General features: G+C 40.8%; 1 protein-coding gene across 1 annotated transcript in view; it reads right to left on the bottom strand.

Annotated features, from left to right (window-relative positions):
* cacna1c (calcium channel, voltage-dependent, L type, alpha 1C subunit) overlaps positions 1–15,278 on the bottom strand; it is a 667,856-nt gene that overhangs the window by 125,678 nt on the left and 526,900 nt on the right. Inside the window, exon 11 of the mRNA XM_055153273.1 lies at positions 5,653–5,721. Within this exon, the coding sequence (XP_055009248.1) occupies positions 5,653–5,721 (69 nt within the window). The remainder of the gene's footprint in view (positions 1–5,652; positions 5,722–15,278) is intronic.

The raw sequence follows: 15,278 nt of genomic DNA, 5'->3' as shown, positions 1-15,278 counted from the left end.
AAATAAATAATGTCTCTATAGTCTATCTGTATCCAGCGGGCAGCTCTAATACATATTTGATATGATCTCACGGGCCAAATATAATTATTTCACGGGCCAAATTTGGCCCCTGGGCCCGAGTCTGACATGTCTGTTCTAGACAAAGTAATACAATTTCCATGGACACAAGCAGGTGGCAGACACTCCATAAGTTTTCAATTAAAGTGTAACTAAACACTAAATCGATTATTATTACTATTATTATTATTTATTTATTTTTTGCTGCTAAACTGTCTGTGGTCTTTTAATACAATTATCTGCAGTTTCTAGTCATTGTTTGGCCATTTTAGTGCAAACTAGTTACATTTGCAGCTTTCTGATCAAGAATAGTCAAAATCTGAGTGTGTCCTGTCTCCAGTGGCCATTACACTTTCAAGTACTATGTAGCATCACACATCACTGTCATTACAGGCAGGTGTTTTTGCTTACAAACACCAACCTGAGGGTTTTGGTAAACACAAAATAAATCTTCAGAATAGTCTAAAAAGAGTCTAAACTACACTGATGACTGTGAACATGGCCCCTTCTTGAGGTTAGCCCGTCTTCCTCCCGAGACAGAGGACACCACCACTAACCCACTGCTTCTCAATGGACGTCTGAACTAGTTTAACGCCTAATTATAGAGAAAACCCCAAAGACCTGCAACACAAAGAGGAGGAGAGACACAGGGAGATTCGAGACAGAGATAATCATTAAAAAGGAAAAAAAAAATCTAAAAACACCAGATTTGATAAGATTTTCAATGTGTAAAAGTTTGGAAAAAGTAACATTTGCAGTAGCATCGGTTCAGGATGTTAAAGCTGCATTGTGTCACTTTTCTGGTGGAGGGTTCGTCAAATGCTTTTCTCCACGGAGATGTTATTGCTTTGTCTGGAATGTTTCACAGTAAACCTTTCTATCAAACCAAACCAGACCATGTTACAGGTCAGATCTGCGGAGAGGCGACCCCGCTCACAGTCAGAATGTTGTTTTTCAAGGTATTTTTGAGCTATAAAACCACCTTTAACTTCTTGGGTTCTTTTTAAAGACAATACAGTAAAGTAAAATATCAAAATATCAATATATCGTATCGTTTAATGTGATAATACAGTATCGATATCGTGGGCTGCTGTATTGATATAGCACCAAGAGCATTTTTTGGTTAATTTTACTTAATTATTCTGTTACAGAGCTACAGTTTTGCTGCTTGTTTAACGGAAGGAAACTCTTTTATGTGACACATTTGACATTTTCACAGTTTTGATGATTAAAATGTTTGTGTTTCATTTTAATTTTACCCAAGAAGTGGGTTTAACAAAGACTTTTAGTATCACAGCCATGATTTAGCCATTATTTTATGGAAACGTATCAAATCGATTTGAAATATATCGTACTGAATCGAAAGATCAATATGTGAAATACTTAACTTCTTAATGATATCCAGCTCTAGTAAAGTGTATTTATCTTGTTGACAAGTTTCGGCTGCTGCTGCATCTTCAGAAGTTTCCCCGGTGTTGGTGTCGTATTTCAGCTGTTGTCACTTCTTGTAGGCGTGGTCAGCCTGATTTTCTGTGTGACCTGCACTGGCTCCCTGTCTCATATCGGGTGCAATTTAAAATGTTATTAATTGTTTTCAAATGTTTGCACTCTATGGGTCCAGTCTATTTGAGGGAGTTACTGCAGCCCTGTACTCCGCCCAGAGCCCTGAGACCAGCTCCTGTTGGTCGTGCCCAAAACTAGGCTCAAGACGAGAGGTGACAGAGCTTTTTCTGTGGAACAACCTTCCTCTTTCTGTCAGATCCTCTCAGTCTGTAACGCAGTTTAAGACTAAACTGAAAACTCACCTCTTCTCCCTGGCATTTAGTACGAGCTAGTTAGTTTATCTTGGTGTTTTTATTGTAGTTTTCACATGTTATCTGTATATATGTATTTGTAACTGTTTCTTCTATTTTGTTGACTTGTATGTGAAGCACTTTGGTCAGCTGAAGTTGTTTTAAATGTGCCATATAAATAAATAAATTGAAATTGAATTGAACTGATGGACCTGGCAGTTCGCTCAGACTGACCACGCCTCCCGTCGCCCGGTGTTCTCTGGAGGAGGGTGTCCCAGGTGTGTGAAAGGTGGAACGCTCCATCGTCACAGTTAATGCTGTCTGTGCTTTGTTTCCTGATTTCACTGTCCTCCCTGATCCAGCGTTTGAACTTGCTGTTTTCCGATCCAGTGACCCAAGAGAGACCCTTCCCAGTCCAGAATGTGGTTATTTCTTTTACAGTAGACCGGAAAACAGCAAGTTCAAATGCTGGATCAGGGAGGACAGTGAAATCAGGAAACGAGGTGATGGAGCGTTCTTCCTTTCACACACCCGGGACACCCTCCTCCAGAGAACACCGGGGTGATGGGTGCCAGGTCCATCAGGCCTGACCACGCCTACAGGAAGTAACAAAAGCTGATATACGACTCGTCACCACCAACACCGGGGACACTTCAGAAGACGCAGCAGCGGAAACATGTCAACAAGGAAAATCCACTTTACCGTATTGTCTTTAAAAAGAACCCAAGAAGTTAAAGTACATAAGAAGACAAAATGAACATCTTTGGCTGTAAAACCACCTGTAATACATGTATCACGAATTTCAGACTTCCGGTTATTCCGCAATGCATACTGGGAAGGATTTTCCGAAAAAACGAGCATCAAACCGCCATGTTTGTTTTCCCAGTGGGATGCGTCTATTGGGATTCCAGTCTTTTCGAGTCTTTTGAACCATATCACTTTTGTTTCTGGTTCTGATATTGTCATATTTTAGTTTTGGGATTCAAACATCATAATTGTGTGGTTGTTGGATTTTAACAGTGGAAAATGGCTCAAGAAATGGGCTTTGGATATTTGCAAACTCCATAAATGCAAAAGGGAATCAGATCTGCGTGGCTGTAAACCTTCGTTCAAAATGTTTCCCTTCCCAACAGAATTGAAAAATAGTGAAAGGTGAAGGCGATGGGCAGGATTGATCCACAGGAAGGACCAAAAAGGAAAACTTTGACGGCCTAAGAAATCATCCAGAGTTTGCAGCGAACATTTTGTATGTGGAGCGACAACAACAGGTTTGCAGTCACACAAATCTGATTCCCTTTTGCATTTATGGAGTTCGCAAACTTCCGAAGCCCATTTCTCGAGTCGTTTTCCGCTGTTTGGACATCCAACAACCACACAATTACGATGTCCGAATCCCAAAACTAAAATATGACAATATCAGAACCAGAAACAAAAACAATATGGTTCAAAAGACTCGAACAGACTGGAATCCCAATAGACGCGTCCCTCTAGAAAAACAAACATGGCGGTTTGATACACACTTTTTTGGAAAATCCTTCCCAGTATGCATTGCTCAATAACCGGAAGTCCGAAATTCGTGAGGCATGTACTGAATAAAGTAAGGTAGATCTGTTTAACGTCATACTGCGGAACATTCCAGGCAGAGTAATGACACATCCATAGAAACAAAAACAGAAAAAAACAGACCTTCCATGAGAAAATTTACACAATGCACCTTTAACTCAATCTCACTTACAAAATAAATCATAAAATGCATTATTTGTATCTGATAATATGCAATTTACATCAACATATTCACAAACAGCAAACCAGTCTCAGATACTGAAAAGTCAAACTGAAATATTGTAGTTAACTTTTATTCTAGACTATAAAATACAAAGCAGCAATTCCAGTGATTTGCAGGTAAAGGGAGTCCAAATAGAAAACAATAAGAGAACAGAGCCACCACATTTTAAACATATATTTCTATTTTAATGCAGGTAATGCTGAAGAAGTAATGCATTGTGCGGTGCCACTGTCTTGTTATTGTTGTCTATATAAGGTCAGGCAAGGGCATTCATTTTCTAAAGACCTACTAAAGGAACCGGGAGCGTAATATCAAATCATCTCGTTGTCTCCTTGTGCAGTTTCTTTTCGTCTTTCTGTCAGTGCAGAAGTTTAAAGCATTTACAGAAGGACATACTGGACCATGAGAATCTGTGCTGCAGGTTAAAGGGCAAAGAGACGTTACAGACAGATGTTTCATACTGTCTTAATAGAAATGTGTCTCTAGTTATTACAGATGTGCTGCTTTAACACTGCAGCAACGTACATATGAGGGTTACATTTTATTATAACTACATTTTAATTAGCCGTAATAAAGTATGAAGAAAGACTGACTTCATAATGAATAAATAGTCTAGAAATTGTTTAGTGCTTAATTAAGGGGTGAGGGTTAAGATTTAGGGTTAAAGGTCCGATATTACGCAAAATTTACTAAATTGTGAGCATGTTATCTCGTCCAAAACAGGGGTTTTCAAATTGGGTGAATGTGAGCATCCCCTTAGAGTCAGTAAAGACAGTCGAGCCCACACTTCCCTGAAATCCCCTCTGCCTGCCCTCACTCACACAGACTTTTGAAGTAAATGCATCTTTTGTGTTCTGGCAATGATGAGTTTCCATAACAAAAGATAACAGATTTTTATATATTTTTAAATGCATTCATAAGCGATTTTTGCAACAACAAATAGCAAATAATAACTTCATACAGGCCTAATTGAGGTGACTTTTAACATCGCTGAACATCAGTAGGACACCATGACTAAACCAGGACTAAACCAGGTCTAAACCAGGTCTAAACCAGAAATGAACCAGGTCTAAACCAGGACAGGGGTCCTTTTGCCTGCGGTCATCCGACAGTCTACACGGACGCACCTTTAGGCCCGTTCCGACCCTCAGTCCTAGTTCAGTCCTGGTTTAGTCCTGGTTCAATCCTTGGATCAGTCCTGGTTTAGTGTGTTGCGCCTCCCCAGGGGAGGCGGGCCTCACCTTTTGAAATCCGCTGCTCTAAAACAGACCTACAGTTGTGCTTTGTTTCAGTCACACATGTTTGAGTAATCCTTTATTATTATCTCTGAAGCTCAAAATGCTCTGTCCCACCTTGTGATGTCATGTAATGGTTGGTTTCAAGTTAACAGCTACATTTTACCTTTAGTTCAGTGGAAAAAAGCAATTCCAGGTCTGAAATCATCTAAACGATTCTAGTGAAGGTGTGTGGAGTTTAAAAACACAGTGGAGCACAGGCTGTATTACCACATGACATCACAAGGTGGAGCAGAATGTTTGAGAAAAGAACTCTGCCTAAAGATGCAGGACTTTAAACATGTGTGAATGAAACAAAACACAACTTTATACAACATTATAACATAGATCAAAAATAGCGTAATATGGGCTCTTTAAGTAGTTAAGGCTGAATCGTTCTTTATAAACTATTTATTCATTACAAACTTGGTCTTTATCACACTTTAATAAGGCTGATTAGGTGTTGTTATTATAATTGTAACCCATATGTTTTTTTAAATAACTTGAAGGAGACAATGAGAGTAACTTTCTGGACTTTAGAGCAGGACAAACCACTGCGCTGGAGTGGTCAGAGAAAGATGCGTAATCCAATGCAAGGGGAGGAAGGAAGAACGGGGGGGAAAAAAAATTAAACAACTAGAAGAGCTAAACTACATTATAAAAAAGTCAAATCAAAAAGGGGGTAGATGCAATCCGCTGGTGGCATTTGTGTGATATCGATGGACCATGCAGACAGACGCACACGCCTTACGAAGAATGGCGGCGTTTTTCTTGACGGCGCCGCGCAGAGACTTAAAGCGGTGATTCTTACCTGGAATAAAGAGGATGCTCAGACTCACATTGAACAGAGCGCACACACACACACACACACACACACACACACACAGCAGCTCTGAGGTTAGTATAGACCACAGTGACATGAGAGAACCGAGGCTTAAGCTGTGAGTCATGGAGATGGTGAACCGTACATGGACCCTTTCAAACAGTTAACATTTCTGACAGATTGCTGCTGCGTTTCTTTAAAATTGAGTTTAGAGCTTTCAGATAAATCGAGTAAGTAAAAACACACAGTACGTACCAAAAATATGATCATGTATTATGCAAAATTGACCCGTGTGAGCTTCAAGTCATGTTATAATGCTGTTAAATCATCAAAAACAGACCTGAAGTTATGTTTTGTTTCATTCAGAGTAACACTTTATTATTAGTCTGTACATCTCCACAGCTCAAAATGCTCTGTTCCACCTTGTGATGTCATGTAGTAGTAGTTTTCAAGTTAGTAGCTCCTTTTATCTTTAATCTTTATCTTTTATCTTTATTTATTTTTGTTCAGTACAGCTTGGCATTGTCAGGGCTGAAATTATGCAAATGATTCTAGTGAAGGTGTATGGTAGGGGTCATCAAAGTAAGGCCTGTGGACCGACTCTGGCCCTTCATGCCCCTTTGAGCGGCCCCACAGCCCCTCTGCCGCCCGCTACCTGAACTGGCTGGAATTACTTTTTGGCAAATAATAACACATCTGCATCTTGTATTTTGTTGATTTTTTCAATTAAAAAATGATATTTGTATGAAGTATTTATATTTTTATTTAAATAATTATATGACGTATTTACATTTGCCGCCGAATTTTCGTCACCTGACAAGCTCGAGATCAAACAGTGACAGTCGATGCACGAGCAGAGTTCTGTAGCGCAGTTAAAGACAGCAAAATGGCGAGTGTTAAAGTACGAAAAGTTGACAGAGAGTGCACAGTTTTTAAAGAACAGTGGACGACCGATTATTTTTTTGTTCAGCCTAAGGACCGTGCAGTTTGTCTGATATGTAAAAAAAGTGTGGAGTTTTTCAAAGAATATAATCTGTGTCTTGAGGGTCGTACAATTCCTGCCCCCATCACAGTCAGGAGCGATAATGTGGCCCCGAGAGAGAAAAGTTTGGATCCCTGGTGTATGGAGTGGAGAACTTCCTGTATTGCCACATGACATCACAAAGTGGAACAGTGTTTTCCGTTTCAGAGAAGAACGCCTAAATATGCAGGGTTTGTCTGCTAACGATGTGTGAATGAAACAAAGTTCAACTGCAGGTCTGTCTGATAAGAAAACAACATTATAACATAGATCAGAAAACAGTGTAATATAGAGCCCTTAATGCCGAAGATTTCTGAAGGTTTCTCCTGCACTCACTCACAAAAAAAAAAAGAAAGAAAATTGGTACTTTTGTAGTCATTACTCCATCATTTAAGTGCCCCTAGATTTTTGTATCGTCATTTTGAAACCGGGGGGTCTTGTGAGTCCTCCCCCAGGAACTTTTAAACAAAACAGAGTTCATTTATCTGCAACCTGACGCAAATTAGATCAATAAAAAGGATGTGATTTTGTTTTACAAGTATGAAACTGATGTTTTTGCTTCCAAGAAAATTAGTACAACTTTAGTCGAAGTCAACCAAGTGACCCATGCAAACAAGACTATAGCTGCGGACCTAAATATTGTTAGTTTTTGCAATAAAAAGCAATTGTAATGACCAAATGACTGACAGGTTTGAGTAACCAATCAGACGGCAGAACAGCAAACATCAGCAGGACCAACAAATGAATGACAGATTATTATAGATCAGTTTAACCTAAAATGAGACTCTTTAGGATGTTATGGTTCTTGGAAAGATGGAGAGTGGCCTATGCTTACGGGAGTCAGTCTAGTGACCAACAGGTGAACGCGCGAACAGTCCCTCCTTCCGTATGTCGTGCTGCCTGCGCAACAAAACCAGAACTAAACCAGGACTAAACCAGGTCTAAAAACAGCTCTAAAACCAGGACTAAAACAGGATTTAGCCAGGACTTAACCACGCCGCCGGATCGCCCACCGCGCCTCCTCTCATACGCAGCCCAATTTCTTTTGCTTCACCGTGTTTGATAGAAATTTAAGAAAGCAAAGGTTCCCATCCTGCGGGACTTGCAGGCAGGCGGGGGACAAAATATTGCAGATGCGGGCGGGGAGCGGGACTCTCTACAGTGCGGGAGCGAGCAGGAGTGGGACTCAAAATTCTGTCCCAGACCTCTACATTACACCCCTACACACAACACATTTGAATCATGTCATAACAATGTTTTCTCATCTAAAATACACCTGAGGTAGTATTTAGCTTTGTTTATACTTTCATTTCATTAATTTGTTTCGTTTCATTAATCTAGCCTTGCTCAAAACCTCAGAAATTACTTTTTAAAATGTCCCTGGATTGTTTCTTCACAGGCAGAACTCCTGCAGTTTCCACGAACCAGATCAGAAAGCGGCCCATAAATGAACACCAAACTAATCCTGAGCATTTCCGTCATCAAATCGTGATCATTACATTAGTATGCTTATATTAGCGTTCTGTTGTAGCTCTGATTGTTTTGTTTTTCAAACTCAATTCACTGCTGCCACAAGATGGAGTCCTAATACCAAATCCCAGAAGTGATATTTTCTATACATAAGCATTAATTTCAAGAACTAACAGATGAAATGCCGAAACAAATGTACTCTAGAGCAGATTTAAAGGCCAATAACAACACAAACAATCCATAATACGTGTCCAATAAAAGTCCAGTGTATTATGTTAAAACTCATTCTCACTAAATCAGCTTAAATCAGCACATTAACAATCGAATTCTGCCTGTTTATTCAATAAAAACTTTATGGGACAATAAAATGCTTTGATATATGAAACACAGGAGTAGTTTTAGGTAGTGTACCTTCACACAAACACACACACAAACACACAAAAGCGATCATGACTAAAAATACAGAAAATCAATAAACAGAATGGCACCCACTTGTCATTGTCACTAAAGTCAAGCACACGCACTTTTATCATTCGTCTTCATGTATGTGTGTGTGTGTGTGTGTGTGTGTATGTGTGTATGTGTGTGTGTGTGTATGTGTGTGTGTGTGTGTGTGTGTATTCCCATCTGTCCCATGTCCTAGATCCTTCCTCTGTCTCACTAGCACTTCCTGTCCCGTACTCTCTCAATCTTAATATCTCTTCTCCCCTTCACCTTCCTCCTCTATTTATTCTTGGGACGTGTGTGTGTGTGTTTGTGTCAGTGTGTGTGTGTGTGTGTGTGTGTGTGTGTGCGCGTGGGCGAGTATTCATCACATCATCATGCGGGTTGAAGTCAGTACTGAGTCACTTCAAAACCAGGTCCGCATGAGGTAATTTGTCCAATAGCAGATCAATCATTTTTACGGTGAAGACAGGCTATAGGTTAAGGTCGGGCAAGTATAATTATGGCTGAGGTCAAGATCAGTCTCTAGGAAATTAATATAAGTCAATCTACATCATATATGCATCCTGAATTTTGGACTTCCAGTCATCGCAAAATGCATACTGGAAAGAATTGTCCGAAAAAGTGAGTATCAAATCGCCGTGTTTGATTTCCCAGTGGGACGCGTCTATTGTCAAAGTCGAACTTTTCAAGTTTTTTGAACCATATCGCTTTTGTTTCTGGTTCTGATATTGTCATATTTTAGTTTTGGGATTCGGACATCGTAATTGTGTGGTTGTTGGATGTTCTAACAGCGGAAAACAGCTAGACAAATGGGCTTCAGAAGTTTGCGAACTCTATAAATCCCAATCGATTGGTCAACGTTGGTTACGAATTTAAAAAGTCAACACCAAAGCGAAAGGCACCAGCTGTTTGCCAAGAAACACCTTCCACTGCAAAACAACCAAGACGTGATGTTGCTGTAAAGTCAGTCGAACAAGAAAGTGCGAGCTCGGCCTGTTTGTCTTCTGCACCTCTCGCTTAACAAACGGGACATTCAGCAACCACACAATTACAATGTCTGAATCCCATAACTAAAATATGACAATATCAGAACCAGAAACAAAAGTGTCATGGTTTAAAAGACTTGAAAAGATCGACTTTCACAATAGACGCATCCCACTGGGAAAACAAACATGGCGTCCTGAAATCATGATGCATGTATGTTCCCACAAAGGATAAAAATGTGTGTTTATTAGGGATGTAACAGTAACAGAAATATCGTGATATCGTATCATCAAACGTCTCAAGATAATATCGTGGGGGTGTCACAATATATCGAATCACAAGTTCCTTTGTTTAAATGAATGTCAGTGCGGAAAACATGAAGAAATATGTTTTTTACTTGAATTCTTTGGATTATAGTGGAAATAATTCACAACTAAATCTTGTCAAGGTGTTTTAAAAGGAAAAAAAAGTGTCCTATATACAATTATATCCAGAATATCACAATAAAGAGATTTGGATATTGTTACATCCCTAGTGTTTATATATGTTTATCTAATCAAGCAGGTACGCAAGCCTGTTCACAGTCATCAAATTTGTTTAAGCAAGACATGTTTAGTCTGGTTATATTTAAGTTCAAGCTACTAAATTGTATTTGACCCATCATTTCATGTAGGAAATACAGGAAAATGTATGGAGCCTCCTTCTTACGGACTGAGGCTAATGCAGCACTAAAGTGTATAAATAAAGCTACAGTCACCAGTCAAACTTAAAGGCCAAAAGCCCAAATGCTAAAAAGTATAGTAAAATATCAAATCCAGCTAACCAGTATATGAGTCTGTAAGTGATGATAAGTGTAGTTAAAGTTGTTTTCTCATCACAAACAGACCTGGAGTTGTGTTTTGTTTTGTTTTATTCACACGTTTAACACACAAACCCTGCATATTTCCTGCGTAGTTCTTCTCTAAAACAGAAAACACGCTCCTAGGTGTTTTTAAACTCCAGAAACCTTCACTAGAATCATTTTGGATTATTCATATCATTATTTTATTTGAGAGTTTCTCCTCAACGAAAGATAAAAAGTAGCTGTTAACTTGAAAACTACCACTTCATGACATCACAACGGAGATGAAGACAGACTCAAACATGTCTGAATGAAGCAAAACACAACTCCAGGTATGTTTTCGATGAGATACTAGCTTTATAACGCGACTTAACGCTCACAAGAGTCAGTTTTGTGGCCTTTAAGTCTGTTCAACGTCCGCACACGACACATAAACCCAACAGTGCATCGGAGTGTGTGAGCGCGTGTGCAGATCTATGTAAAATGTCGTGAGTAGAGGACAAACTGCCCCCATTTATCTTCCCTCCAGAGGACCATCCATCGAGAAGAGGAGGAGACGCGGCGAAACCAAGAGCGAGCGTTTAAACGGGGCTCGTCCCGAACATACAGAGAAGGAACTGACACAGACATCAGTGTAAATCACGTCACTCATTTACTCTGATGTGTGTTGAACTTAATGATGTAACATAATGTAATGTGTGAAGGGCGGCAGTAATAATAATAATGCATCAGTCTTACAGCGCTTTTCCAGATGCTCAAAGTCGCTTTTTACAATTTGGTGCATTATTGATTCTCATTAAGCCAGGACCTACATCGTGCACTGGGGCAGTTTGTAGCCGAGTGTGAAGCGGCTGGGGTGAAGATCAGCTCCTCCAAATCTGAGGTCATGGTGCTCGACCGGAAAAAGGTGTCTTGCCTTCTGCAGGTGGGTGAGAGTCCCTGCCTCGAGTGGAGGAGTTCAAGTATCTCGAGGTCTTGTTCACGAGTGAGGGGAGGATGGAGCGTGAGATTGACAGGTGGATCGGTGCAACGTTGGCAGTGATGCGGTCGCTGTATTGGAACATTGTGGTGAAGAGGGAGCTGAGCTGAAAGACAAAGCTTTTGATTTACCGTTCAGACTATGTTCCTCCCTTCACCTACGGTCATAAGCTCTGGGTAATGACCGAAAAGACGAGATCGCGGATACAAGCACTCGAAATGAGTTTCCTCTGCAGGGTGGCTGGGCGCTCCCTTAGAGATAGGGTCAAGAGCTCAGTCACATGAGAGGAGCTCGGAGTAGAGCCGCTGCTCCTACACATCGAGAGGAGCAGCTGAGGTGATTTGGGCATCTGTTCCGGATGCCTCCTGGGCGCCTCACTCAGGAGACGAGGTGGGAGGAGGCTCCGAGGAAGACCCAGGACACGATGGAGGGACTATGTCTCTGGGCTGGCCTGGGAACGCCTCGAGTCCCCCCTGGAAGAGCTGGAGGAAGTGTCTGGGGTGATGGAAGTCTGGGAGTCCCTGACTAAACTGCTGCCCCTGCGACCCGGCCCCAGATAAGCAGAAAAAAATGGGTGGATGGATGGATAGCTTCTGAGATGTGACGAGATCAGGCTTTGACAAGGAGGGTTGGCCAAACAGACAGTGAAAAATGGTGTATTTCATTCTGATAATCTTGAAGTAAAAAAAAAAATCTCTACTGCTACTAGTGCGGTTATGACAAAAAAATGTCCAACTTGATTTCAACACAGCAATAGACTCAATACTCTATACAAATTCCTATACTACAACGATAATTCACTGATGAAACAGCATAATATGGGCCCTTTAAAGATTATAAGCATCATATTTAACCTTGTGTGAAGTGTATTTACTTCTTATTTGTCATGAAACCAACCAAAACAAAAGTACACTTGAGTCTCTACAAACAGTGACAGCTGCTGTGTTGCTCCTCTGCAGGTTTAATGGACTCACACAAAGTGGATGTGTCTGCGTTTATCATTCCTGACACATCTGGGCACATCGCTCCGGTGAACCTCAGACTCTGCTCCTCTATGTAAATGTGTGGACCGTACACAAGAGCAGGGGCTGTTAGCTGCTGTCACACACTCAAGACTAATAAAAGAAAATGATTTAAACCTCAGAGGAATCTACAGCAAAACCAACCAAACAACATTAGTGTCACTCACTCACTGTCAGTAAAGTCACTGTGTTTACACGCACAAGAGGAAAATCAGATAGCAACTAAACCCAGAAATTACGATTGTGGTATCATTAATCGAATCTCAAAGATGCCAATAACACATCCAGAGAAGCTGATGCGTACTTCAGATTCCTGTTGTATGGAACAGCACAGACCAGTTTACACGAGGAGAAGCGTTCAACTGCACCAGGTAAGAAACAACGACAAAAGTATTAGACATGTGTTTGGTGAGTTACACCCTTATCATCAGAAAGCCCACTAGTCAGAAAATCATTCCCTCTTCTATTGGTTTGTCAGCAACATTTCTCTTGAACAATTGAATGTATATTTGATGAAAGCAACAGGGAATAATCCATGGATATCAGGGAAGAATTTGTAAACTTTTGGATGTATACCAATTAAAAATGGCTGCAACATCAACATTTTTAGAGATATTGACAGAAAAACGCATAATAATGCATAACAGCATTAGCTAAGGCCAGCGTTACTTAATTTGTTGGTTTACAAACCCACCAATGCTATTTTAAAAGAGAAAAGATTTAAAATAAAATTGAAATGAAGGTTGTAGAGCTCGAATTACTGAACATTTTGCAAGTTGTTGCCTGAAAATCAGACAATTATTAACCCTGCTACACTTAAGACAGACATTTCCACCCAAATCATTATTTCCTCAAACATTTTTGCTGTATTTTAAGGGTTTAATATATTTATTACTTTTAATATTTACTTTTTAAAATATTTAAAACTTGAAATACAATTTCATTTGTAATAATTTGTAACACTACCTGAACATGGATTTTCTGACTAGAGGCTCTTCTGATGATAAGACTGACCCCTGTTTGGGTTGTATTAACTTTTTAATAATAATAACAATGCATTAGTTTTATAAAGCACTTTTCCAGTTGTTCAAAGTCACTACAGTTTGGTGCATTATTCATTAACTCCACACTCGATGGCAAAGTCCCGGGGTAAGGGCAAATAGTTGCTGAAACGGGCGGATTTTAATGTTCTGGAATTTTACGGGTGGGTAGTAATTACACACTGGCGGGTCAGGACTAAATCAGGACTAAACCAGGACTAATCCAGTACTAAACCAAGTCTAAACCAGGTCTAAACCAGGACTAATCTTGGACTTAAGAGAGCGAAAACCCTGAGTCCGCAGAGCAGGGTTGTTCCCAAAGCACGACTGTGTGACTGTTGCTTTTACCTCCGTGGGGCGCGGAGCTCTGACCCGGTCACCTGTGGTCACCTGACGGTCTACACGGGCGCACCTCCGGGCCAGCCCTGACACTCAATCCTGGTTCAGTCCTGGTTCCAGTCCTGGTCCCTGCCCGCGGTCACCCGACGGTCTACACGGGCGCCCCTCTGAGTCCGTTCCAACAGTTAGTCCTGGTTCAGTTCTGGTTTAGTCCTCCTGGTTCAGTCCTGGAATCAGTCCTGGGTTAGTCCTAGTTTAGTCCTGGTTTAGTCCTGGTTCAGTCCATGGCATGTGCGGTGCAAAAGTCCAACAACTCGATCAGTATTTCTTCTGGTCGGTAAATAAATCCTGTGAAGTGATGACGTGTTTTTGACAGTCGAGTCGCGTCTGTGAATTTGTATTCGTAGAAGAAAGTGTAACTGTTTAATTTCCTTTCGTGTTTGTAATTCTTGAAGTCGTAACTTTTCAATTCATATTCTGATGGACGCTTCCGTTAGAATGATTCTGATTTGTGTGTGATTTATCATGGGCACGGGCGGGTAACAGGTGGAATGTTGGCAGGTCCAGGAGGATGCAGGTTTAACTTTGATATAATGACGGGTTACGGGCACTGTTGGGCAAGTTACTTTAAAACTGTAATGCGTTATTTATTACTTATTACTGTCATTTCAAAGTAATTTGTTACATTACAATATAACTGCATTTAAAATGTAAGGCATTACATTACTATTGCATTACTTTAAGTTACTCTCACCAAAATAACTGCGAAAAAGCTGAACTTTTGAGCCGTATATGGACTGAACCAGGACTAAACAAGGTCTAAACCAGGACTAAACCAGAGCTGCACCAGGACTAAAACAGGACTCACTGTCAGGACGGGCTCGAAGGGTGACGCAGGAGAAAGGACCTGCTCTGCTCCGCACCTCACGGAGGTAAGAGTGGCTGTCGCCCGATCGCGCTTTACGTACACCCTGCTGCGGGGGCTCGCGGTCCTGATTTCAGCAACTATTTGCGGGTACAAGACCCGGTGCAAAACTCTGCTACAGCACGTAACTTCTACCTTCCTTCAACGTGTCCAGAAGTCCAACTTTTTGTGCGATGGTTTGCATCGTCCTCTGTCTTTTGGGTGCAGCGCAGGAGACTTTGTCGGTGCAGAACGTTTCGTCGACGTTGTGGATTTTGTCGGAGAGAAAACTTGCAGACATACAGCACTTCAGAAGCACACTGATACAGATTGACCATTTATTTAAATTTGGCAGCTGAACACATTCTGTACTGTACTGTAGAGGAGACAGGAGTCCCTCAGCCGATCAGGACACAGCGGGAGGAACGCAATACGTGTTCATACACTAAAAACAAAAGGCATGCAAAATTGCACAAAAAAAAAAAATTCTAAAAATCA

Source organism: Boleophthalmus pectinirostris, unplaced genomic scaffold (assembly GCF_026225935.1).
Source record: "Boleophthalmus pectinirostris isolate CB_2022bp ecotype Guang Dong unplaced genomic scaffold, ASM2622593v1 HiC_scaffold_18, whole genome shotgun sequence".
NCBI classification, from domain to species: Eukaryota; Metazoa; Chordata; class Actinopteri; order Gobiiformes; family Gobiidae; genus Boleophthalmus; species Boleophthalmus pectinirostris.
The sequence above is the reverse complement of the archived record's forward strand: the minus strand, read 5'-3'. Positions and strand labels throughout refer to the sequence as shown.